The sequence below is a fragment of the Bombus bifarius genome, unplaced genomic scaffold (genome assembly GCF_011952205.1).
Source record: "Bombus bifarius isolate JDL3187 unplaced genomic scaffold, Bbif_JDL3187 scf7180000009125, whole genome shotgun sequence".
NCBI lineage: Eukaryota > Metazoa > Arthropoda > Insecta > Hymenoptera > Apidae > Bombus > Bombus bifarius.
Genome location: NW_022884914.1, coordinates 5,753,022 through 5,780,898, shown reverse-complemented (window position 1 = coordinate 5,780,898; position 27,877 = coordinate 5,753,022). Strand labels below are relative to the sequence as shown.

Sequence of the window (27,877 nt, the reverse complement as noted above, 5' to 3'; positions counted from 1 at the left end):
GAAATTTCCATCTTCCTCTCGCAATATTCGCTAAAGCGTACGATTACTTTTATCGTGTGATTTACTCATGTATCGTGACGGTCGCTGCGGTTTCTCTTCTGCAATTTCAAATCGATACATTGGCTTAACTTGATAATTCAAACTTATCTATTAAAAATGAAATCATCGAGGGACTTGGTTAAGCGTCGAATCTAACGGAAGTCATCCTAGAATTAAATATCGTACCGTACAAAGAAATTTTCTACAGTTTGTGTTTTGTGTGATAGTTGAAGAACGCTCGTTTATAGAGTATTAGAACCGTAAAAATCGTATTTTTCTATATAATGCGCTAAATGAATTGAGAGCTCGAGCTGAGTAGTAAAAATATTGCTACGATGGCGGTCGCCACAGCGATTGCAAATTTACGCAGGTAGCTCCCTTTCTCTGGACAGGAACCACACGTTCATGGGTTCCGACTTGCCCTTCATAGACACAGGCCCTCTGTACTCCAGCAAAAATTGGGGATCCTGATTCTCCGGCATGCACAGATATCTGTAATGATAATAAAATAGTTCGTCTTCAAAACAACATTAAAATATTCATCTTAGGCCTACATTTCTAAAGAAAGTATGTTGCGTATCACAATTTTGAGAAACGTCATCTAATCAATTATATAGTCAAATTATAAACTCACTTGATATCAAAAATCTTTAATTACCAGAACCTAACGCTCACGCATAATTACGTACGCCCCCACACCGGCAAACAAAGTTAAAACCTTTATCCTACGAACCTACTCGTTGTCCCCTTCGTAGTTGAACAGGGGAAGCCCTTGGAATATACTTATTTAACGTCTAATCGAATTATCCCTCTCTCGTTTCCACGGTTGTTCCTTGTATCAGCCATTATTCAAAAGTGAACAATGGTCGTGATAGTTTGCTAGCACGTTTTAAACCGTTCTTGTTGACACAGGATCAGTGCGTGTCGTCCTTTAAGCTTTTCCATCGGGCATAGAAAGAAAATATGGAGGTACTGATCGACTGTTACTTCGACAAGCTGTTCGCTGAAATGGAACGCAGTTGCTTGGCCTCTCGATACAAACGTCGCGAGATGGTTGGCTATTTTTCAGATGTGATAAATAGCTGTTCGGCAGGTACATTCTGAACATTCTTCGTTGTTTTCAAAGCGGTCGAGACGAGTTAGAAAATCATAGGTCGTTTTAATAGGATTTCGACTGGCGATTTACCGTAATGCCTAACGGGGGTTTGAAAAGAATCGATTCAAATCGGTCGCGGAGCGTGTCAACGCACTTCGATGAACGTTTCCGATTCACTGATCGCAGGATTCGTCCAGCAACCTGCTAGAAACTATATTGTGTGACCATGAAAGTGGCTCGATCGAGGATACCGGAAAGAAAGTGGTCCTACGTAATGTTATATGCGGGAGAAACTTTTGCATCGTTCGCTTCCATATGATTTTACTTTCCTCGAAAAATTATGCAAACCGACCACTCGAAGCGACGCGAATGGAATTACTTATCCGTGAAAAGAGAGTTTCGCAAGTTGTGTTGTTCGATCATTCGCACGGTGAATTGGAAGAACCACGTATATCGGTTGGAGAAATACGGAGAATGAAATTTGGTTAATATAGAAATAGTAAGAACTATCTTTGATGAAAGGTACTATTAATTGTTGCGATATACTTATCCTAATTAGATATGAGTTTGAAGTATTTCATAGTATAGAAGAAAATTTTTAGAGGACTAAGTATATTTCTTGAAATATTGATCGTTCGTTGTCTTTATCTAGGGATTAATAGTTTAGAACATGTTATGAAAAGATCTTACATTTCTAAGGAAGTGAAACATTGCGCAGTCATCGTGAAATATTGTGAAACAATAACATTACTATTAAGTTCCTGCTTTCACCCCGATAACCGTCATACGTAACCATCCTCGTAGCAATTGTTAATTAATAGAAACAATGAACATAAATATCTTTCGAGCGACTCTCCGGTTACCTACCTAGATTCTATCATACACGAACCTAGCCTAGGTCCCACTAAGCACAGCCTCCTGTTCAATACAGAATTCCCTTCCGCAATAAAAATCACGGTTCTCGATCCTCGATAACCAATGAACTACAGCATCTCTGATTAAAATTTTAACAAAACTTTCCTCGCCAGAAGAGAATCTAATTATTTTTCAAACTTGCAGCAGAAAACCTAGATAAGCAAGATGTCTGCGAGAGGATAGTAATGTCTGCCCTTCGCTATCACAACATCGCAATGATGGAAAATGGCTATGTGTGCCTTCTCGGCAAGTTCCACAACGTGCTCTATGTGGCAGCGAAACTTTGTTTCGACTGGAACCTGAACAACAACGAGATCGTCTCCAGACTACTCAATGACATATTCTACTGCGAGAAAACGTTCGAGCGTATTTTGGTGGGGGCCATATTCGGTACACGAGTGACTCACTTCCTGTCCGGTTGGAAAAGCGACTTCGAGGATCGCGAAGAGAATCTTCGAGCTCTAATGTATTTCTTGCATCACGCTACAGTCGGAAGACTCGAGTATCGTTGCGCGTCTTCGCCCGATAAACGACGATTCATTGACGTTCCTATGGAGTCTTATGGGCAGGCGTTGCCCTTGAGAGTGGCCATTCAACACGGCTCTCCGGATATTCTTTTGATCATGCTCCGTTACGGGGCCTCGGTCGAGTCTGACAAATTGGCTCCCTCTCCGCTCGAGATGCTCTTGAACAAGCTGAGCGAGTACGACGCTCAACCTGGCCAAGATCAGATCGTGTTCCCAGAACACTTGCTACTTTGCTTGAAACTCGTGCTGAGAACCGTGACGACTGCCTTCGTGAAGACGCCTGGACACATAGCCGAGCAGAGCGGCATTTTCAGCGTTTCCATTTACGAACAGTACCCAACTCTGGTCGAGCAGAAGTTGGTGCCGCCGGAGAGAAGTGGCATGAGTCCGCCGGAACTGAGGCATCTTTGTCGTTGTCGCATCCGAGAGACTTTGTTCGAGAACTGGGCGTTGCCGCATGGGATTCAGAAGCTTCAAATCCCGGAGTCGCTGAGGAATTACTTGGACCTTCTCGGTGATTGAGAATACTGTGCAGAGGTGGTTACCCCTCATGGCTGAATGGGCTTAGACTTTAATCATTGGATTTCCGAATCTTTCGAAAGAAGATCTCGTATTTCGGAAGATAGGCTTTTTGGAAATTGATCCGTTTCGTGCGAAAATGGATTTAGTAAGTTTCAACGAATTTTCGAACTCTTACGATCGGGGCCTTATAATATGCGTATAATGATTGTTTTTTTAACTTCAGCTTCTCAAGTTACTCAAAGTGTATTTGAACCTTTCCGAATTATCCGTGTACGTGCTGTATGTGTTGTGTGTGTTGCATAGATATAAGTTAGGACATTTTTAGCTACGTATAAAGTGACCTTAAGATATTTGAAAATCCAAGTATTACGTGTATTCTATGCGATAATGTGTTTGTCTGGAATAAAATAAATTCAAAAATTTATCAAATATAGTTTAAGGTATCAAAGTTTAAATTTCATGTGTACAAATTACAGAACTCGTAATATTTTCCTTCGTGCATTTTTCTCTTTTCCTTCTATTTTGTAAATATAATATTTTCCGTCTACTCATATTCTCTGGTCACCTTGAAAAGAAAGATACAAGAAATAAACGCATTTACAGAACAAAATGGGTCACTCGATACACAATTGTGAGACTCGCAGTTAGACAGTTTCTATGAACGCGTCTGAAGTTGTTCGAGCAGGATGAAATCGAACTGGTACACGATCTAACAGAAGTGTGTTTCGAAGAGTTTGATTCGTAAAATGCATACGTTGCCTGTTCGCTAAAATGCTTTAAACCTGTTCGTAACTTTCGATGCAATTTCTTTCAAACGGTGCCTGGACCGTTGTATACCTATATCGAACTTCCTGATCGAACTGCCGTCATATAATAACAGGTTGACCGTATAAATTTCGATTCTGGTGGTTCGACTTTTCCATTTTATACGGGATATTTTACCTTAAACTCGCGATATGATAAAATACGTACACAACAGTGACATGGCGTTTCTCATTCAAACGATCAAACTCCATCAATATGGAAGAGAAAAGTGTGACAGATACATAACGTGCAAAATGCTTTCACTGAGCATGATTCAAGGTTTAGAAAAACGGTATTCTATACATTTTTTATTTATTAGTGGCCAATATTTTTATTTCAGTGTAAACTTGGTTTGAGAAATAAAATTTAGTACCTTACGAATTTTTTGAAACTGCGCGGTATTAACTGCTTAACGATTATAGGTATTCGGTTATTGGAAAAGTTTGTAACGCTTCTTACAAACGATATTAAGATAGTTAAGATAAATACTTGGCTCAAGTGGAAGGAAATTATTTATTACGAACTTCTGCCAAATAATAAAATGCTGACTTTGAAAAAGTATTGTTCTAACTTAGACGTTTAATGCGGCAATTAAGGAGAAAAGTCTAGGATCAGCCGATAAAAAGCATGTCATTCTTCAGCGACACGATATTTGCTTTCGCGGGTCGATGAAAAGTAGACAAAAAAACTGGACAACTAAGAATGTTCAATCTGATCTCTGCTTTGTTCATTGAATATCGCATAGTCGCACCATAATTTATTCCTGTTTTTTCTAAAACTTTCTTCAATGGCAATAAATCTGCTTGCAAAGATTATATCAAAGAAAATGCGATAAGTTTTTTGGAATGACAACGATAAAGAAATATTTATTAAAGAATAGTGGAACACAACGAGTGAAATTCAAAACGTTAAATTCCAACGATTCCAAGTAAACGGATCGAAGCAATTTCAATGTCGATTGAAGCAAGGTTTTCACTCAGATGTGATAGACAGAACACAAGTCGTGGCAGGTTAAGGGAAAGTTAGGTTCAATAGGTCTACGATAATTATACATGATAATATCCTGAGGTTAATGAATGCAAAGAATAAGAGAAATTATATACCAACTACGATCACTCGAGACATCGTTCGTTTTCATAAAATGTTTTCCCCTTTTTGCGAAACGCTTGGCACGAAAGAAAACTCAATTTATAAATTCCGCACTTTGATGCAACCACAAATATGTACGCTATGTTGCGACTGAAAGTTGAGTTTGCCAGTGGATTACATTTTTCGTAAAACTCTTACCTATTGTTGGTATTGCGCCATCAGAGTTTACGATCATTATGAAATATTGCGACGAAGTCGAGTGCACTGTGTTAACCAAAATAGATTAAAGCGTTTTAACGAAGAACAAACTAGGAATAAATTATCTCTGTGTAAATTTCGGTGCAAGAGTGACAAAATTGTTGCTGTATAATTTATACGAATCGCTGTTTTCATGACGTTAACGTGTCCATCAAGTATGGTTAATGTCTCGGCGAACAGCAGTGATATTGAAATTTAAAATACCCTGGAGATCAGTTGACAGATATGTAACTGTTTCAACTGGCGTTTTGCATTAAATTTTATCCCTCTGCGTCCAATGTATTTCCCACGGGGATGATAGCTCAACAGCCCTCCTAGATTTTCCCGAATTCGTATAATTGAATTACCTTCTCCCTAAACAATTCGTTTGAGCATAATGTTGCTGGACACGGTTAACTATCGTTTACCAACTATTCGAGTTTCGATAATTCAAGATAATGTAAGAGAGTATCGTACAAAAGTTCCAAAGTTTTTATCGTAACATATTCTATGAAGCTGTGATATAAGTATTTAGCTAAAGGTGCTATAATGCACTGTATAATGTTTGAGTTGTTACCACAACACGAACTGAAGCACCAGCAACAAAGTGATTAACTTCCAAAGCAATTTTAGTATAATGTGCGAAGTTACTGTTTACGTATTTGATAAATGCACAAATTGGCGTCTCATGGTGGTGATATATTGTTAATAATAGACATAGTTCGAAAGGCACACAACAATTCACTATTGTTCGTTTGAGGCAACATATTAATTTGAGCATTCATTAATATAAATAACAAGTTTAAACATCATCGTAATATCGCTTCGAGGGATTGTTCCAGGTCAATTCAATACATTTGAATATTTTCTACAAGATGCTACAGCAAACACTATATAGTTACTTTCATAAAAAACAGAACAATGATCATACAAAATTCGAAAGAAGATGACTATCTTATGACATATAATAAGATGACTATAAAGAAATTTCTTTTTCACGATATCTCTTTTGTAAAATCATTTGAATTCGATCTCAAACATTGTCCATATTATTGGAGATAAAAGAGATATTGTAATTATTGATTACAACGGAAAACCTCATATAAATTTTCAATCAGATATGTTCCATATTCTGTGAAATTGCAAAACCTTTTAATCAAATTACGAATAACTGCAGTTCTACTATTTCAAACGCGTTACGATTGAAAATATTTCGTCATCGCTTTAATCTGTAAAGAGCAACTCTGAAACAAACAAAATTGCTAGTACTTTGCAAATTACTCTAACAAGCCCCTTAACTTTCCTTCCTTCTTTAATAAAAGGCCGAATTCCCAAGCGAAATCCCAACGGTAAAAGCTTCAAAAATAAACCGCTTACGATTCGAAAGGAAATATTCCGGTTGCGCGTTTCACGAATTCGGCCAAATTCAGCACCGACTTTTTCCAATGCCAGCAAACCTCGAAAATAGTCTGTAATTACCATAAATCCGTAAATTTAATATGACTTCGTACCTGTATGCGTCCTCGGAGACGTTTATTTTACCCGGTTCCCCGGTGGTCTCAGTTCGACTGGTGAGGTTCACCGTATTTCCAAACAGGCAGTAACGAGGCATACGGTGTCCAATTACCCCGGTCACAACCTCTCCGCTGTGGATGCCGATGGTGATTTTCTGCAAAATATTTCGCACGTTTATTAAACGGGTCTTCTTTATATACAACGATGTGAATTCGCATCACGTCGACAACGTAAACGTTACCGGCGGAAGCTTTCGCGTAGGAACAGGAAGAGCACATTCAGGAAGGAGAACAAGAGTCTTTCTACGGATAATCGAATGCAAGAGATCTCTCGCGTACCTGTCTCCGTACTGCGCTCCACGAAACGCAATTGAAAAGTCAAGTCGGGGAACGTTTAACTCGTTTAGAAGTATTTTCTGTTATTTCGTTGTTTTGCTGACAGGAATAAATACATTAGCCAAGTACTTGGAGACAAAGTGAATTCCGATTGATAATTCTGCGATGCGTTTACCACGAGGAATTTGAATTTAAAAAATGGAAAGAATTATTTGAAAAATTGAAATATCAATTGTAGCGAGAATTGACCAAATTCCAAACATATTGCCTGTAAATTAATGAAAAAGTGTTCGAGCGAAAAAGTTACAATAGAGAGTTCATAGATCGGATAAATTACAAATTCATTACGCGTTAACTAAGAATTAAAGTTTTTAAGTTCAAACACTCGCGTTTAATAATATAATTTCATCATTCAGAATTATTCCCGAATTATTATACGAAACGATATTTACGAGTTATTGGAGAAAGAAAATTAATCATTGGATTTTCGAATTCAGAAATATTTCGGTGATATCGTTGGTGGTAAAGTGGTAACAGAGAGATGATAAATGTTTCCCCGAGGATCGATGTTATCATTCGAAGAGATCCTACCCGCAAACATAAAAATTGAAGGCCGCAAAACGAACGCATAAAAAAATATGGGGCTTACCACAGGCTCGCCATCGATCTGCACTTCGTCCGCGGCTAGATCCATCATATCCAATGCGAGACGAGCGATGCACCGTGCATGGCAACGACATGGTTCCGGTAATCCGCTCACGGCCATGTATTTGTCACCAACAGTTTCGACCTAGTCCGACCAAAGTGGATCAGTGCTAACAAGCCTTCTCGTAAATTCAAATATATTCGTTGTCAGCTGTATAATGGTTATACGCGAATCCTCGTTTTAGCTTTCTAACGATATTCTCGTCGAAAGTAAAATCGATAACAATGTGTATTTCCTTTCGAAAAGCGAAGAAGAAGATATATATTGATGGCCGTATTTTGTTTTAGGTGGAGTTACAGGTACTTATAATTATTTATAATTAATTAAAAGTGCATTGAAATTATGTAATAATAAATAAACTTAAAAAGTATTTAGAAAATATTGTTACGATGATCCGTAGTTAATAATCGTTCTTTTAACCGCGTTATGTTTCTTTAAATTTGCTACTATAATTATAAGTATAAACGTTGCAATATAGGGAACTATTTTGAAAGGGAATTCGTAGCTGGTTTCATAAAAGAAAGAAAAAAGGGAGATTATATCTAGTACTTATTCTACGTATAAAGCATCATCTGCATATTACAATGGACTTCGTACAAGTTGCAAACCCGACTATGGCACTTCACATGAAAGGAAGTCCTAGGGGACAAAAAAGTTTCTCCTAGTCGGTATTATTATTTAAAATAGCCAGTATTCCTAACGGCTGTCGTTCATGTTTCCTACGGAGTTGCTCACAACCATCCATTAATGCATTTTAAACGGCACGGGTTACGAGAAAACTTTCTTTCCAACGCGAAAGTGCCTTTCAAAAATATATGTTGCGACGCCATGAACGCTTTATGTTACACCATGCAGGCGCACTTTCCATATTACTACCATTCGCGATCTAAGTTACGTTCCAAGTTCCATTCCGATGGAATTACAAACGTTCAATTTTTTTTTTTCATTTGCATTTGAACCCTTTAATTATTCTTCAAGCGTATCAGTCACTTTCGAATCTTCAAATTATACATTATCTTGCGTAATCGAATATACATCCTGTTGCAATCTTCTCTGTTATTCCTTATAACACCTTCAATGTTTTTTTATCCGACTTAATTTAACTTAACTTCATTCGTTTAGTATTAAATATTAAAATATTCTATAATAAATATTCAAATATCTAGTAAATATTCTACAATAAATATCTCGATATTTTAATATTTAAATGAATTACCAATTGCGTGAATATCGGATAGAATATAAAGTCATTTCAAGTCTATTTTATCAAATACATCTTGCAGTGTAAAATTTCCTAAATCGTTGAAAATACAAAAAAACACACTAAAAAGTAATACTTTTACTTAGCCTCAGTACGGAATTATCCAGAAAACCTAGTTCGACTCGACACAGATTCTCAACGAAGTAAACGCTTACCTTGTACACATTTGGGTTCTTCTTCGGATCGGTGAGCACATCGAACGCTGTGTACAGCTGATTGAGCATGTTGACGATTTTCATCGCACCACTGGAGTCCGTGTGAGCGGCGCAGTAAGCTCCGAAACCAACGATCCCGGAGAACAATAAGGTCACGCAGTCATACTTCTTCGCAGGAACTGGCCTCGAGTGCCTCAGCTCGTTCGCCACGGAAATGGGCAGCACAGAGTACAACAACCTACGGACACGTACAACTTTTAATGCAGCTCCCTTCAACCACAACCCACCGTGCCACGAATTGCTAATTCCGTTGGCATCTTCTAAATCGTGAAAATAGGAACTATAAATCGAACAAGTCTCCGCATTTTCCTCCCTTTTCTATAATAAGATGGAAGTTATTTTTACGAAGTTTTGATTCCGATCTCGCTGTGTGTCAAACGAGATTAAATTAGCTTAAAAATGCGAAAGTCAAAGGAAAATGTAAAGATTGTTCTTTTATTTAATTGAAATTTTGATGAATCTTTCATGCTGAATTAATGTATTGGAAGCCATTGTCTGCGACAATATTTGCTGAAATTGATGTTTCTGTATCTCTGGAATAAATTAGAGTAATATAATTTATTTGCTATGTAAAATCAACATTTTATATCTCGCGCTTAATAGTTGTTTATTAATATTAAATGGAAAGAATGTTACACATAAATTTATAAACTGCCAAAAATTGTTGAAATTTCTTTTTTATATCACCCGAAAGGTAATTTTTGTGACGGTTTAAACATTTTTTATCCAATTACATAGCAAATTTATCCCATCCCGATACAAAAAATTCTTTGTGCGATACGACCTACTTTCATGTATGCAATGCATACGAGGGCAACAGGTGGAAAATGTAGCTGTAATTCTCATAAAAAATAAATATTAATATCTTTTATGAAAGTATTTATAACATTTTTTAATATGTCCTTTCTGACTGGAACGCAAATATACTCAATATCGAACGTACTACTACAATGACGATGAAAATATATCCTGCGTCATACCGAATATAAAGTCTTCTCTACATGTGTTTATAAATACACTGCTAAAATATTTAATCTCTTTATTAAAACAAGTCTATTTCGATTACAACATCTAAACGTGTTCAGTGCAATCAAAATTGAAATATTCCATTGAAACTAAAGTCGGTCCGTTTCACTTAGTACTTTCACAAATTTAATCATTCTTTAAATTCATCGTGCACACCATCCAAACTAAATTTATTTCAAGACGCTTCGTTGTCACGATCATGTCGTTGACGTTTTAGAACGACGTAATAGACGTAGTTTAAAAATTACCTCCCGATGAAGGTGAGAAAAAAATCACGATCCAATTTCCGGTAGGAGAGAGTATTCTGTCAAGAAAGAAACTGTAACGACGCTGGAGAGAAGTCGATTCCGGCAGAATTGCGTCAGGATAAATGGCAAACGAGACCAATGGGGATTTCCTTAATCAGAAAATTACGCGGACGGAAATCCTTACCTGTCGGTTTTCTGCTTCTCGCCGTCGAGCTCACGATACGTCTGTTGCAATTTATCGGTAAGCAATTCCAAGTTTCTCGTTAATTTGTAATCAGCCTCGAATTGCTCTGACATCAGCACGAGATCTCTGGTGGCGTCGTGAAGGGGGATGTCGCTCAGATACAAACCTCGCCTGACAATCAAAAATACATGAACGTAAACAATAGAACATTCGGTCACATTAACGTACATATTTGTAAGGAGAAACGAGTGTTGAAACGAGGTATGTGACGATGATTACAAGATTGCAAAGTAATTTCAACTTTTCTAAATTTTCGAACGACGGTGAGTTATACAGGGTCATTGGTAGCTGGTGGTACAAGAGGAAACGGGGTGATTCTACGCGAAAAAAGAAGTCGAAAATATAGAATAAAAAAAATTTTTTTTTCTTTAAATTTTTTTAAAAATCTACAGTGAGATTTTATTTTTATAAGTTATAACGAGACGTGATAAAGTGCACGCGTACCGAGCGAAAATTCAAAGTCGATTTTCTCGAAAACAAAACCTCAAACGAAAAATTTTTATTCTATATTTTCGACTTCTTTTTTCGCGTAGAATCACCCTCTTTCCGCTTGTACCGCCAGTTACCAATGACCCTGTATACAACTCTTCGATCCAATGCTGTTCAACTATGTTTACAATCTATTGTTCATTCAAGGATAACAAGAAGTCTCAAACATCTCGATGCAAATGGAGATACCTCGAAACTTTAATAATTTAAAAAGTAATAACCGATACGGCAATAAACGATGCATTATTCCGTATACGTCACGTAAAACGATATTTATGACTTTCCATGGAAACCGCGGCTTCAAATCCGCTGCAATTTATCTCCGACACTTCTAATCGTTCTCATTTGAGATTCAGCATTCAATCATATCCGATGTATAATTCATCTCTCTGCTCTCGCTTGCTGACGGTAAAGACTACCCAATGACGCGGCGCAAAAATGCACCCTTGAGGTTCGTTAAAATGGAGGACCATCCTTACTCACGACAGTCAAACAACTTCGTCATTTCTCTCAAAGAAAATTTATTCCCCTAGACGAACCGTAATTTTTTTCCATACTGAAACGAGGTAATCTATCCGGTGAGCGTAATTCTCGCCTAATCTAATGCTCCAAGAGTTATCGCTACTGGGTTCTCGTTACAAAAGGAAGTTAACGCGGTAAACAGGCGGAGTAATGGGCGACAACTCGATTAAGCTTTAAATTTATCTGCTAACTACCTTGACGCTTCTGCTCGACTAAATCCTAGTCAACTCAAACTATTGGAGGAATTATCTTGACGTTAATCGTCGAGAGATTCATGAGAATCGAGAGAACGGCGTGTATATAATTTCGCATGAAAATGATCTATATATCGTGTAAAAGTGTATTTTCACTGATGCGTCCTCAACAGTTCGTCGTTTATTTGTCATTTTTTCATTTGCATCCTGTTCATAAATATGTTCGCGAAACATAATCCTTCGAAGCATCTGAACCAAATAGAACAATTTTGAGAAAATATTTTGTAAAGTGGTCAGGAAACATCAGCGAACATTTTGCAAGCACTGTGTATGAACATGTTTTGCCGGTATGTACGTGCCTTGACGTGTCAATTACGCGACTGAATTTTCTCCGTGAGACATTCGATTTCCGGAGAACTCGGTCAGAAAACAGATCGGAAGGGATCCGGGTCAGAATGTATGATAGAATGCGGATAAACGCGATGTTTCGTACATTTTTCCCTGTTACTGGAGCACAAAATAGAGGAAATGAGAAGCAAAAGTTGACATGGACGAAGAAGAGAATGGTCGACTGTAAGGGAGAAGGAAAATTACGAGAATAGCAAGGGCGAAGATTATTCGAACGAGGGCAATTCGGTAGAGGCTTGACGGAAATTTATGTTCGTAGTGGAGTACGGACAGACACTCGAATAGCTGTAATTATACAAGCCATCGCTTCAGTATTTATTGAATGGCCAGTGTACCCGTTATTTTACTCGGAGACAAATATTTTCTGCGCAAAGACAGAGTAATGGGCTACGATGAATTAATAGGAAAAGTCCACTAGACAGCCATCGAACATGTTGCGTCTATTTACGATAACGACCTAAATACCGTTGTGTCCGATAGTTGTAAGATCGGCTGAGTTAAGCTTTGTATACGGATTTTGTGCCACTTGAAAGAAGATACTTCTATTGTCTTGTTTTTACTGTATAACAAGAGCTTCTTTGTACATACTCATATTTCTCCACGAGATTTTCTTTCGGTTCGATCCTGTACTTTATATCGACATTGTATGCCAGTCCTCTACTGAGAAATTAAAGTACATACGTAGTTTTGGCTAAATGAAAATTGGTTAATGGTTCGTAATCATCAAACCTTACGATGAGATATCTTTTACTGATTTTTATGGGATGAATATTCCAGACTTTTTCTTATAAAAGACAAAGAAATAGTTGATCTAATTAATTAAAATCTTTGATAATCTAGCGTTTGTGAAAAGAGAAACTTGGACAAGGTACGGTCGTTTACGGCAAGGCGAAAAATCTTGATTGAGTTGTGACGAAGCAGATTTAGCATCTGATAATGAGGAAGTAGAGTATAAAGATGCTACGTTAACCAGGCTCTTTCCATTTTTGGAATGCTTCCTTTCTTCCTATTTTTCTCCTATTTTCTTCGAATGCTCATTTTTTTCCTTCCCTTAGTGTTTCTCTTTTTATTCCTTTTTTCTCCCATTTCCCTCTGCCTTTTTCACAACTTCCTTTTTCTTGCTTTGGAGAACAGTTACTTATATAATATTTATGATATATGGTGGAATTTTAATACGCGATATAGCCATAAACGTCGAAACCGAAACGTCGGTTTCTGTGCACCGAAGTGGAAAATCGCTTTTCCAGCGGAAAATCACGTTGCATTTTTCTTGACAGCCATTTATTTCGTCGCTACTTACGCATGCAGACGTCGTAGTCATTTTTATAGAATTCAGAACGTTTGTCACCAAACCTAACAACGATGAATGCCTTCTCGTCCCGTTATTGATCATAGTCGTACGGCCGCGCTATTTGGTTTGATTGAAATTCAATTTAGGAACTATTCGATAATTGCGCCGCGGTATGGATCAACGTAAACGCACGAATAACGATATCAGTCGGCGTGATATAATTACCGTAACGATAGAGACGGCAAATTTTCGAATCATGGGATGTGAACGATCGTGCTCTTCGATTTCTAACAAATCGAGGTCGCGCTAACATGCTCAGGAGAAACGTGAGTCGTTAATCAACGCGACTTTGATACGTTAATCGGATGAAATCAAGTCCTGAATAGTGGTATTTTGACGTTTGAATTCGGAATTTGATTGAATTTGGATTAACCTTTGATCGCTTATCCAATTTATCTCGTCTAATTTCCTTGTTAATCGTAGTTTATGTGTTCATTTTCAACCAACCAGAATGTAATTTCTCTTCGTCATAGAGCGAATCAGTTTGAATTAATGATTATACTTCATGTAAATTCTTACCTGGTTAAGTCATCCAAGTTGATAACGCTAGGATAACAGAGAAAGGTGACGAGGTCTGACTCAGGTATGTACAACATTTGCCCCTGGAAAAGTAATAATCCTGCACGTGACAACGAAATATAGTTCATCTTCTTCCACTTACGATTTAAATATTATTTACTAATTACAAGGAATATAATGGTAAATATTATAAATATAAATATTCAATCATTCATAAGCATTGGTAATAAAGATTCTTTAAACCTCATTAAAAAAAATATATAATTTGATCGATTTTACTGTATTATAAAAATCCTAGAACCAACAAATGATTTTAGACAATTCTAATATTCTAAAAAATATACTAACTTTCAAACGTAGGTACGAATATTCTTCGGAAGAATCCACTTGCATTACACCCTTTTTCGTTCGTAACACGTAAACCGTGTTGATGTGTGACAATATGTTCTCGAATGTTAACTCTAAATGTGGTCTCACCTAGGACAACAAAGCTAGGGATTTATTTCGCAACATCAAAGACATATAAAATACATTTAAGATTATACTGTGATCAGAAAACGTACATACATAGTTATTCTCAACCTTTATCGAATTGTACTTCCTGATACTTTATTGCAATCCGTAACAAGTCATAAATTCGTAAGTTAGTATGATATTACGTTTATCGTTGTGAACGTGTATAAATATGTATCTAGATCAACGACAAGAATTTTGATTAATTATCGATTGACTTTATTCCATACATCTATGCACGTGCAACGGGATTCTGTTTCGATTTCTGAAGGCAGCAGCGTCATGAAATACCAACGACGATCGAGGGCTAATAATGAATGGATAATGGATCACAGACGTGGATGTAGGTGCGAGCACGGATGCAAATGAAGTTAAACGGTACCGTTCCAATAGCTCGTGTCATGTCGCTTGAAACAAACCGTATTTGAAAGATATACGATTATGCGTGCATGAATCCATGCGAATTATCATTGGTGGCCAATGCGCGGCTCACAGTAACGCAATTTCGTGGTCCGTGCTAACTAATGTGCTGTTTCGGGAATAAAACATTTTTCGCTAATGCCTTGTGCATCGATCATTACAGAATTCCGATTGAATCGATATTTTGTACCGCGTTTTACAAACTATGAATAGCCCAAAGTAATTTTGGGAAAAATTGTATATGCTAATGATACGATGGAATTGAATAAATAAGTTTATATCACATCGTAAAAAACATACATCTGTAAAAGGATAAAAAATAATTTTGAATCTTTTTTTTTAATAACTACAATATTTTTCATATAAATGCAATGATACTTATTTCAGAAGTTGTCTTTCGAATTATCTTTGATATCTTTGAGGTACATGTGTTTCCAGATTGAAGAAACAAACACAATTACGTCGATATTACATTGTGAATCGATTCTGTTATCTATTATTGACATAGTACCAAAAAGAGTAAAAAGAAGAGGAAGCTTACCTACAAATCTGATAGCCCAAGACGTGGATCTTTCTATTACGTCAGATTTCTTTTAGATCTATTACTCTAGATTAGTCTAGATGGAAGAAATTGTTATTGATCAATTGCAGAATCTGTAATGTCTGTCTTTCTTCGCGTGTTTTTATTAAATCGCGATTCTAGATAGTGCTTCACATGACACATTTCTTTTCTCGAGTTTATATCGCTCCTCCATGAATAACATCTAGATATTTATGAAATGAGATACGTAGACTATAAAGCAAGGTTCCGAAAAATAATTAATGGCTTTGTCATGGTTACAAGAGTCATATCGTTTGAAGTAAATAACATATTTTCAGACAAAATAAGTTCCAAATTTCCACAATGGCATTCTTTCTTTTTTTTTTTTAAATAAAATACTTTATAGTTAATAATTGATAGTAAGATAGTTATTGTTTGCCACTAAAATCAGCAGAATGATAGTGTTCATTAAACGCTGACAAAATGTTATAATAGATGTTCAACACGCTTCCCACCAGTATTCAAATATTTATGTATTATAGATTACACAGATTGTTAAACCAAAGTTAACGTCAACCTTGAAATTTGTGTTCATGGATGTTATCCTACAGGATGATTATAAACATCGCAGTTTATGCAAGATTTGCAAAATGTACGTGGCTGGAATAGCATGGATATCGATAGTACTTCATGCATCGTCCATATAAGTTATAATTGTGGGAACTTACAGTCAGAAGGATGTCGTTCAACTTGCAATTACCAGAGCACACTTGAGGGATAACTCGAGTTATAGTGCATCCAGTCTGAACTATGGTAAGGTCCCGGTTGAACATCAGATGGAATGGAAAAACTCGGCAAAAGGTCATAGGGCTCACTTTTGGTTCTACGGCATATATTTCATAACATTTTTAGTAAATCTGTCCTTATCACTTTCAGTGCTTTGCTGGTTTTAGAGATATCTAATCTTAATAAAAAAAGAGCACACAAAATATGCTAACATCTGCTTTATTCTCAATATTATCAGACATTAAATCAAGTACGTCTATATGGAATTGATCCTTTACTCTTCTAAAAAATTATTCTTTTCCAGATATATCATTGACTTTATGGAACAAGGACACAGCAAAAACTAGGATTAACATGCCTATAAATACTTTAGTAAAAGGTTGTAACATAAATACAAAAGGCAAAGTTAAATCCTGTACCCATGCTTTAGTATCAAAGAGTTTCATATACTAATCCACAGGAACTTGATACCATTGAATTTATTACAGACTAAACTTCGTTGTATGCAATATTGATTTTCTCGATTAATTTCATATTGCAAACTTCTCCCTTTAAAGCTCCGTCGTGTAAGCTCAAAAAAATTACCTGAGGGACCGAGAGATCTCCCTCGACTAACTTACTGTTGGAGGTAGCGTTCGTTAAGCTAATTTTTTACTTTTCATGCATAACGGGTTGGATAAAACCAAGAAGAAGAGTTTTATATTCTTATGACAACCTTTTAATAAAGCGTTTATGGACTTTGTATTACCTGACACTAGCAACATAACAAAATTCCTATTTAATCTTATTTTTAGACGTTTTAATTTCTGAAATATCCTTTGCTCGTAGCAAGATATGTCTTTGTGATATATAAAGTAGAATGCCGTCTATTTTTATAAATAGAAGATTGACGTATCAAAAGCATTACTCACCGACAGATAAGGTTTCAAGTTCCGCGATCATGGGATTTGAAACGACCCCAGGACCGGACGTGTTCGTGATCAAAAACTGCACGTGGTCGCATTCGTTTTTCGTCTTCAATATCCGCATTTCTATATCCGTGCCGTGAAGCTTCTTCGCCACGGTCTAAGATCGATAAAATTTATAACCGATTTAATAACCGTTTGCTTTTATCTGAATGAATTTTAGGGTGGAAATTAAATATTACAGGTTGGTTAATTGACACAGTCGTTCTCTCTAAAATACGCGCAATTCAAAATTCAGGATCTTATGGCGGAAAATTAGATTTGGATAAATAGAGCACGAGATCTTCGTGCTGTGGAAGTTACTGCCACTCTCTTTTATTTCCCATCCTTTTCAATCTCTATAATTGCTGTTTGTGCTCGTATTTAATATCATTAAAGAAATAGGATATGGATCGAGATTTCTTTTATTAATTTTATTTCAATTTCGATACTTCCTACAGTCTTGCACGTTATACGCATTCTGTCCATTTTTGCACATCTGAATTTTCTATGAACTCATAAACATTCGCAGTCTACTTCGTAATTTAAAAAACTTCAAATTGCAAAAATGTAAGACCATAAAGGAAGAACATTGCATTTTTAAGTATTAACAAACTTCGATGCTCAATTTTCACCCGATATATCTTTGAACGATAAAAATACCTTGACGATGCCAATCACAATGTGTTCCAAACCAGGTCGATCGGAGTAATAATGTAATATGAGCGCTCCATCCCCTGGTCTCTCGGTGCACCGAAAAGAGGGCGCCCTCATTCCCGGATACAAAGTGCCTAAATGATCGTGAAGGGCGTCCAAGTTCTGTAATTAAAGGTTACACGGCCCCCTGTCAATCTATCTGTACTCTCGCCATTATCGAACATCGCGTTCCGCCTAACTAAAACATTCCTATGTCCCTAATTTATTTTCGATTGCCACTTTGCGTTTCAACCAGCCATGGTGATCAATGCACGCCATTTCATCGTGCAATACTCGTTATGCGTTTCCAATTCAATTTCTGCCATTAATTTCGATCGCGCCTATATTCGTGGAATCCAAGCGACGAGGAAATATAAGAAACGCGAAATTTTCCAAGTTCGTACAACGGAACGAGAACTAACTGTTCGTACGTGACGGTCTCGAGCCAAGAGATAACCGGAAATGGAACCTCGCGATGGAAAAACGATAATAATTCTGATCCGCGGTCACATTACTTACATTCCACTTGCTAATCGCGTCGCGCACATTCATCGTGAACGAAATTTCTTACGTAGCGCAAATGGGCTTATTCGAAATATAGTATGGTAAGAATCGCGACAGAATCATATGTAGGGCGGTTGTTAATTTTGATTCAACAAATATTACTATAAGCTTACCTCCGTGTGAAATTTGAATTTTGAAATCTCATTTCATTATAGTAATCTAGCGAGGAATTTTGATACATTTCAACATTTGAGTTGGAAAAATTTTAATAAACGAATATATTTCATTATATAAATTTAAACCTTCTTAATTGTCGTAACACAAGAATTTAATGAATGAAACGAATAACCTAAGGAACTACATATCTGTGGTAATGACACAAATACGTCTACAGTTAAATACTACAATCGCAGAACTGTCTTGCAACAAGATCTCATTTCGAAACACGTTTGCTCTGAAGACAAGATATGCATACGATTATATTTAGAGTTTGTATCTTTCGCCGGTAACTACGTAATGTATGTCTTTCATAATTATACGAAAACAAAACCGTATGTTCAACGTGCCGGAGGTACTGGTTTGGATGTGAATGACTAAACACCGCGGAGATATTAAACAGAATTCATGAATCTGTAATTAATTCAAACACCACAGCCGCGCGTAATATTTCCTCTCTGAATGAATAAATATTAAACATATAAATAATAACTATGCGTTTTCTTTCATACATTTTATACATTGACGCTATTCCAGTAATATCGCAAATTATGAAATAACCTAGATTCTATATTTTGTCAAATCTACGCTCGATGATCTTTCAGAATTCATTATTTAAGAGACAATGTTCTATGTAAAAAAAAAAATCAAAATAAAGAAGAAGAACTAATGAGGTATAATCTTTTATTTTTTTGTTTTTTTTGCTTTTACCCAAAGAATCCATTTCCATTCACAGCGTTGCTATCATTACTGCTCCGTTCCATATACTTAACTTCGCTGGATTCTATCTGGCATATTTCGAAGAGAAACATGCCAATGATTCAGTCGTTGGAACGCCGTAAAGAAATCACAATAATGCATCGGCTAGGCGCGACAAAAACATTTTACAGTGAGCGTCGCAATAATCCTGCGTTCGTATTCTAACCATGTGAACGGGTTTACGCGCTTTTTGTTTGATTACTCAGCCGTAGGTTGCCGCAATTGCTGGACTGGCGCGACGCATTTTTCCCGAACAAATCGTGCGTCGAGTTCCGAACAACGGGCATATACGTTGTAAACGCTACGTGCCTGATACAAGGATCAAAATTGTCGGATACGCGCATGAACAATAACGAGGACAGAAATAAACAAGAAGAGACGATGTTCTCTTGAATCAGCTATAGATAGCTATAGATCGTAGGAAATATGAAAATTGTATATCGATCTGATAATTTGCGAAAGAATACGGTTAATTTATTGGCTTAAAATATTTCTTTGCTATAGACAAGGTTCTGATCTCTATGCTTTTCCTAACATTTCAATACATTTCCTAACATTGCAATAAAATACCATAGATTAAGTGTTATTCACCATTAGATAATATTTTGTCTCCTTTATTTTTGAAATGATAACATCATGTAGATGTACTTTCTCATTTCGTTAACATACCTATTCGAGGCCTTGTATCGTTAAGTTAATCGTCTAACCTAAATGATTCCATCTTTTTGAAACTTTTGAAAACGAAAGAATCGAAAGAAGAAGTTACGATGAACCTAGTTGAATCATACGCGAGCATTCGATAAGTTTCTCTTTGTCCCCACGTTTCTATCCAATTTTTTGCGCAATCCTATCGCATTGCGTAACAGAACATCTATGGCCTTCGTACATAACACTAAGGGGAATGACGATCTACCTACGTGTCATTTTTTCAGGAAACTTTCACCGCGATCCGCATGGAATCGCGAGAATCCCGGGCACGGTCTACCGGTGCAATCTTATTCCGCAGGAAAGTGAATGGCGGCAAACTAGCGTGTCGAAGCGCTATTTACCTGCAAAAAGTCCCTGGGCGTAGCCCCAAGCACCTGGAGAATCTTGTCGTAGCCGGAATCCTGGCAGAACTCGAAGAACATCCTGCCGAACAGCTCGAGGATTTCGTCCGCTGGAATGTCTGCAAGATTTCCCGTAATATCCTCGATACCATCGATGTTCCATGGAATTTGATTTTCCGAGTTTAACGCTGTTTAACGTATTAAACGGGAACCACCGATACCGACGTCGACGTCGTTCGGCCGTCGATCAAGGATAATATTACAATGTTCCAGAAACACCTTGCGCTACATATTCGAGCAGGAATGTCGATTTTCTTGTACAGAAAAGAGATTAGCTACGACTTCGATATCTCGCGACAAATTGCTCGTCGAGGGAGATTATAGAGGTGAAGGTTCCAAGGGATTGGTTCTTTCTTTTTTCTCGTTTCTGCCGAGGATTTATGGTTCAATGTGGGGAATGTAATACTATCGTTATCACTAGTATTTCGTTTTCAATTGAGAAGGGAAGTAAAATTTTTCATTGAAGTTTAAATTGATTAGAATAAGAATGTAATTTTGGATAAGAATGTATGTTCAACGAAGCCTGTAATGATATTATAGTTGTGTTGCAAATAAAAAAAATAGTTTTACGTGATAAAAGGTGTTAAAGAAATATTTTGCTTTAATTTACTATTCAAGAATCATGTATCAAAGGAAACGTAATTATCCTTGTGAAAAGGATAATGGACGCGAATGTTAGAGTGATTCAAGAACCTTAATCAAGTTACACGTTGCACAAAAATTTAAATAACAGCGATAAGGTAAAAATGTTTGGAAATCCCTGAACATCTTGATAGGATTAAATATTGTTGAAAATTTAATTGAGGAAGCAGAAATATTGAAACCAAGGGATAAAAACAATTATTTGAATGCGAGTCAAAAATCTTAATAGGATTAGACGCTAAAGAGATCTCTGTTAAAAGATCCAGTATCGTATGAGAGATTGTTATTATATCAAGCTTTCGTGTTTCTTTTACGTAATCGAATTATTTAACTTTCCTTAATGGAACCTTTTGTAACGATACTATGAAATTTTCATTCAGAATATGCTCTTTTAGCGACACAATAATGTAATTAAAGATTCACAATTCAAAGAAGAATACGTACTGAGCCGATTGACAGCTGCCGATATGATGTTATATGTAATTTCATCATCGTATATCTGACGAACCAGAAACTGTCCTTCCATGTTAACCGCGGCATCTTTCCTGCGTGAACAAGATATAAATAAACATTAATCTTTATATTATAATTATATTATAATTATCACAATACTAATACGATTTTTAAGGATGCATGCATGATAACGGGTTGAAACTTATAGCGATGTATCCCATAACATCATCCCATAACATTGAAAGTTACATAATTAATTAACGTATCTATATCTGTATTATCTGCCTCGGTACGTTTTCAGGATTTAAGAAAATGTAACAGATTTTTTTGAAAACCGACAGTGTATTGACCTGCACCACAATAATTTTCATTGATATCTCTATAAACTTTTCTAAATTTCTAACTCTTATTATATTATTATAAATATTCTATTATATCAAATTGTTATAAAGATACACAGTAAAATGAAAACTTTCGTTCCATCGATAAATTTCCATGCAGAGATACTTTTCCTGCTACGTATATTAAAAACTTGGCAATGTAATGCAATACTAATTGCCAATTCCGAGGTAAAACACCGTAGCGACCTAGCATCGATTTTATTAAAGTTTCGAAAGGACGGCTAACACGTTGTTTTATTTTCTATCGACGGAGGATAGAAATCTGGGAAAATTGAAAGTGTCGTTGTATAATCTGGCAAAGGTTCGTTTCTTTCTTTTTCACGTCGTGTCGCATCATGATGGTTCGCCTTGGCGGTAGACGATGTAAGAGGAAATTAATTAGTTTCGCGTATCGGATAAAGTAAATACTTCTTAGCAGCTAAAAGCCAAGCATTTTAACAGGTTACCAGATGCTCGGTTTCCATTAAATTTACAAAGTGCAGTCTAAAGGCACTTCACCGTTTGACATGGATATGAGCTGTCACTCCAAGCTCGCCGCAGCATTTTCGCATAACTTCCCGAAGGCTCTTAGCGATCGACAAAAGACCATAATACAATCTTAAATGAACCGCAAAAATAATATTGGCGTTTTCATTCACCAAGATTATTTTGCTTTGACGCCTGTGGAGTGTACTATAACAGGCTTGAGGACTTGAAGGTGTTTAGATATACATAAAGTTAAAATCTTTGAAAGGTATTTTATGTGTATTTATAATAAATTTTCAGGTCATAAACAATTGGAAATATCAAGTAATATCTTATTGCCTCAGATTATTATATAAGGGAAAATAAAATATTTGGTAATTACGGATAATCTAAATATATTTAAAAAATGAACAATATACTGTATGTTTTTAAATAGATATAATAAATTTGATATATTCTACATCTAATTATCATTCATTTATTTTAATATAGTAATATTTTGTGACAATAAGAGACATACAAACATATATAGAATATAGGAACAAAAAAAGGATATTACAATATCTGTAGAGATCATCTTTCAGATTTAATTTAATCCTCTACAAAGCGCAAGAGAATCTTTGTTTCAAATCCACGTTCAAATATATTACATTAATTACAAAATGGGTTTCAACGATCGCGACTAGCACAGGATTACTTCACAGCTTCTACCCACAGCTGCAACCGAATTACAATGTCGATAATTATGTCAAAAAGAGATAAAAAATAACTTTCAAAGACCTGTGTATCTTTTCGTAGCAAAAAATCTTTCCAACTCTCATCGAATGCATTCTTTGATGTCACTGATAATTGCACTCACGCCTGTGTATGGATTTACGAAAATAGGACACTCCGCAAGCGACAAGCACCGTCATATTTTCTACGCGAAGCGAGCTGCGTCAGTAAGATCTCGGAAATTACATCACGCAGTTTACAAACACGGCGATGACGATGGGATGTGATTTAGGACGGTTAAAGTGACCCTTTTTCTCGGATCTTTCAAGAGTCATTGTGGTATCTTACACCGAGGGTAACCCACATTTTCGTACCTCCCACTCACATATTTCCAACAAACAACATTGCTCTCCTGGGACTTTGTCACAACCACTTCTTTCATTTAAGAGAAAAGCTAGTATTGATTCTACCCGCATTACCTACATCGTATGATTTGTATCAAAATCACTGATGTCACATCGAAATAAGAAGTGTGTGTTATCGTCTTAAAGTACTATACATATATTTATATTTACCAAAATTAATTTCTCTATCTTTAATCCTCCATTAGCTTTAATTTATCGAGATTGCATTTAACGATATCTTTGGTTGTGTTAATGTACAACGTGCATTCATTACGTGATCAATAATGCATGACTATTATAACAATGTATTAATATTGTTAAATTCGTTGTTGTGTATGTTGTTAAATAACAAAGACAATATTATTTTTCCAATCAGCCGGAATTAACCAAGAACAGATAAGTTATTAAACACAGTTATTTAAACGTCTACTTAAATGAGTTTTATTCGCTTATCGTCATCCTCGATTATAAATACCGATAAAATGAAATAAATTTGAAATGAGATTTTAAACAAAAATACACTAAAGCAACGAATGTTAACAAACAAGTCACACACACCAATTTCCGCTAATAATAATTATCCTGGCAACAGCTTATGTCTCACTAATAAACAGGTTCATTTCCATGAAAGCACAGGAAATCAGACTTTCATAAAACGTTGCATAATCAACCAATAATCTTGGCCGAACCGGCTCTACAATAAATTCTTGTACATTAAGTTGCCAACCAGTTTCAATTAAATCTCAGCGAATCGCGAAACGCATAGTTGACCGACCGTGCCGCATTGGCCGAGCAATAACTCTTCGTGTATTCAAAGAAACGCAAACCGTGAAGCAACACGAGTATTACGCAGTCAAGGCCATACGAAATTTTTAATTTTGCTAGATTAACTTAAATGGTTCTCAGGAGTTTAAAGACGAGAGCATACGTGTATGCAAATGACAATAAATTTTACAATAGAGATATTGGAATTTTGTTATTAGTCGCTATGATAATTAATATTAAATTTTCGATCTTGCATTCACGAATATTCACTATTTAGAACTCTTACAAAACTTCTTAATGTCGTAAATAAGTATCTTCGAAGTTAGATCGTTGAAAAGTAACATTTAAAGGATTTCTGAACTGTAGAAAATTGTTTCTTGTAAATCTAAAATATTGAAAGAGATATATGAAATATCATGTAGAAATTATTTAAACATAAAGTTGCTGCACGAAGTTTTATCCGAAGAAACGACATGTCACGTGTACCAACGTAATAACTACGTGAACTTGTTGAAACTTCGAAAGATGCGCGGTCCACGTTGTCACCTTTGAAGACCGCAAAAGAAGGTTACATTTCCGGAACGCTTGGGAATTTCGCGCGTGACTTTATCGAGTCACGTTCGCATATTCGCGCATAAACCCGTCTTAGCATCTTCTTGCTCTCTTTCGGTCTTTCCTTACTTTTCTCACCACATAAATTTCGCCAGGCAACCCGCAGAAACGTTCTTTTACGAGAAGATAAAAAAGGGGGCCTGGTAAGAAGACCAGTTTTTCGTTTAAGAATACGATCAGGAAAAGGAATTCCACCGCTGCGAACGTAAAAAGTTTTCCTCGGCGTGAATTACACGATTCTTTTTATATTCTAACACGGTCGACAAACTTTCGGCAAGCCGTAGTTGTTGGTTCAAAAGAAAGGAGCGTCGTTTAATCCTGGTAAATAAGTAGGCGCATCAAACGATTCCCAGGGGACCGTTTGATCGGTAAATAGCGAAACATTCATACAGTGTGCTCGATCAAGCATTTAAGGATTCGCCTGTGGTCCGCGGCGACCGCTCGGTAAACAGCAAAACGCGTGCCAATATTTCGTGGGCTGTATCGTTGAATCAATAGACCCTGAGCATCGGGTAAACAAAAGTTTATTACACGAACTTGTTGATCCAATGAAAAGGATGGAAGAAGTCACCGAGGCTCGACGTCCTTTTCTGTTTCACAGTTAGACGAACTGAATATATGAATGTGTCCATACGTGTGCGTTTTGTACTATATTTCGCTTTTTACGGGAGAGGGTGGAATTCTTTAGGGTATAATATATGAGAGCTTAGTTTTAGAGGTGGGGTATATTCTGAGAGTGAATAGGGTGTTTAAGGGCAATAAAAGAAGTTTATGTAAGTACAGGTGCGAATGTAGCTTGTGGGTGTGATTGATACACTGGAAGAGTAAAAATGGTGGCGTTGAGTGCATTTGAATGGACGAAAGAGAGATGGGGTAGAATGTAGGGTGACATTCGAGTGTTCTTAATGGCGGTTAGAGCGTGGCGATGGTACAATATGTCAAAGAATAGCAAAATCGTTTGTGGGTGGAACAAAAGCGCTAGTAGCTGTATAAATATATCGGATTTCATGGTTTTAGACGCTTTTGTGTTCGGTCAGCTTCAGTTTCTTTATGTTCGTGACAGGTATTCGAAAAGTCCATTGTGTATTTAAACGCAAATTTACAAACGATTATATTAATTTGAGATACAAAACGTGTACTTTTCCGTATATAATATGTATAAATATGCGATGCAATATTTATAAGGATATCAATAAAGGGATGCAGAAAGTATTTAATATTTCAAAATACAAGCATCAATTTTCATATATTCAAGCAAAACATAAGGAATAAAAGTGTGGTTCATTATATTCGCGTCTCCATGAGAAATTCAAGGAAAAGATGAGAAAGAGTGACGTTCAAACCGCCACAAAGAAATTTATCGACGAAATTCATTTTCGTCGCGTTTATTCTTCAAGTCGAATTGGAAGTTCAATCATTTCACCGATTTGTATGGAATCACATTGGCCAGAAGATTCAATATAAATTCCGGCTAGTACTGCAATGGGCGAGGAAAAAGAAATATCTTCTTGAGGCAGCGAATTTCCAATTAAAGAATGCGAGGGATTCGGGTCACGGATGCACCGAACCCCGCTACAGATACGTCTATATACATCGGAACGCTAGAGCAAAATAAAGCTGGGCAAGCATGGAGTCCATACCACGTGGCCTGGCAAAGCGTCTTCTCGCTATCAACTTGTAGCCTTTTCGACAGATGTCGACTAGCATCCGTGAAATCGAACGGACAACACCGCGAATATTTAAGATTGTGCACGAATAGGAAGAAAAATGTGAACGATGGATCATGCAAGCACGGTGTACACAGCAAATGAGACACCAAAGACAGCGATAGAGGGACGAAGAGAAAGAAAGAGAATGAGAGCGAGTCGGGCGCCCACGTTTTACCTACTTTATCGCCTCCCACGTCTCGCTGTCAAAGGTCTTCACAACCAGCAGCTCGAGGGCGTAATTCACAAATCCGTACTGCACATAAGACAGAAAGAAGAAGAACCGATAGTTTAGCGCGTGATCGTGTGAACGAACATTGGTAAACGTCAACTATTAACATGACTGTGTATGATTTACGAGCGAACGGATCGGTTTAGTCACTGGTACACGCGATTATAATTGACATCCATCGACTGTCAACATGTCCTATCGGTCGTCTGCCAGTCACAGTCCGTTCAGCCGTCGATTTTCCGTCCCAGATAGTCTTTCCGGTTTCTCTTTTACCGCAACGTACCATGATGATCAGAGAGAAACGGTCTAGTTAAGGCTTTTCCACGTATCATTCCATTCTAATTGCCATGGGAGCCATGTTTACCTCGTGCACACGAGCCGCGTACTGGAAAGTCGGCCTGCTGTTCGTCGGAGACGATAAGTATCGATTTTCTGCTCTCGCAGCTGCGCCATCTAGATACAACCCTGTTACCCGTCTTCAGCTCGCTCTCCACGCGCCTCCTACACCCTTCCGCTGCCAATCCGCTTTGTCCCTATCGTCGGTTTGCCATCAACGTTATTATTCGTTGGATGAATACTTAGAAGACTTGGAAGACGCGCAGAGACTAATGCGGAGAAAACTCGTGTTTCTTCTTGGAATTAAACATCCATATTTTTTACTTTCTTCTTATGTTCGATTCTATATGCTGCACGTCTATTTTGAAATTGAAGTAAGGGGTCATCCGGTGGTTAT

The 27,877-nt window shown here is 36.8% G+C and overlaps 2 protein-coding genes across 2 annotated transcripts; one reads left to right on the top strand and one right to left on the bottom strand.

Moving 5' to 3' along the window:
• Positions 1 to 324: 324 nt before the first annotated feature.
• Positions 325 to 27,561, bottom strand: LOC117213621 (guanylate cyclase soluble subunit beta-1). Its single transcript, XM_033459117.1, has 14 exons — positions 27,428 to 27,561; positions 27,095 to 27,168; positions 21,837 to 21,937; positions 20,691 to 20,809; positions 18,130 to 18,285; positions 17,434 to 17,587; positions 16,465 to 16,619; positions 14,611 to 14,739; positions 14,263 to 14,345; positions 10,720 to 10,890; positions 9,202 to 9,439; positions 7,729 to 7,869; positions 6,741 to 6,898; positions 325 to 531 (listed from the first exon to the last, which is right to left on the bottom strand). The coding sequence occupies exons 1-14, from the start codon at positions 27,428 to 27,430 to the stop codon at positions 402 to 404; spliced, it is 1,812 nt and encodes a 603-aa protein (XP_033315008.1). The 5' UTR covers positions 27,431 to 27,561; the 3' UTR covers positions 325 to 401.
• LOC117213622 lies at positions 769 to 3,586 on the top strand. The gene is made up of 2 exons (XM_033459118.1): positions 769 to 1,132; positions 2,195 to 3,586. Exons 1-2 carry the CDS (start codon positions 1,003 to 1,005, stop codon positions 3,097 to 3,099), a joined length of 1,035 nt encoding a protein of 344 aa, XP_033315009.1. The 5' UTR covers positions 769 to 1,002; the 3' UTR covers positions 3,100 to 3,586.
• Positions 27,562 to 27,877: the final 316 nt, after the last annotated feature.

Excerpts from the sequence above, each read along its gene's own strand:
- LOC117213622 (XM_033459118.1), top strand. The coding sequence starts at position 1,003 with ATGGAGGTACTGATCGACTGTTACTTCGACAAGCTGTTCGCTGAAATG. Across the intron at positions 1,133-2,194 it reads GATAAATAGCTGTTCGGCAG|CAGAAAACCTAGATAAGCAA; the intron begins GTACATTCTGAA and ends TCAAACTTGCAG.
- LOC117213621 (XM_033459117.1), bottom strand. Across the intron at positions 21,938-27,094 it reads GAGACGTGGGAGGCGATAAA|GAAAGATGCCGCGGTTAACA; the intron begins GTAGGTAAAACG and ends TTGTTCACGCAG. Across the intron at positions 10,891-14,262 it reads AACTTGGATGACTTAACCAG|GCGAGGTTTGTATCTGAGCG; the intron begins GTAAGAATTTAC and ends TTTGATTGTCAG.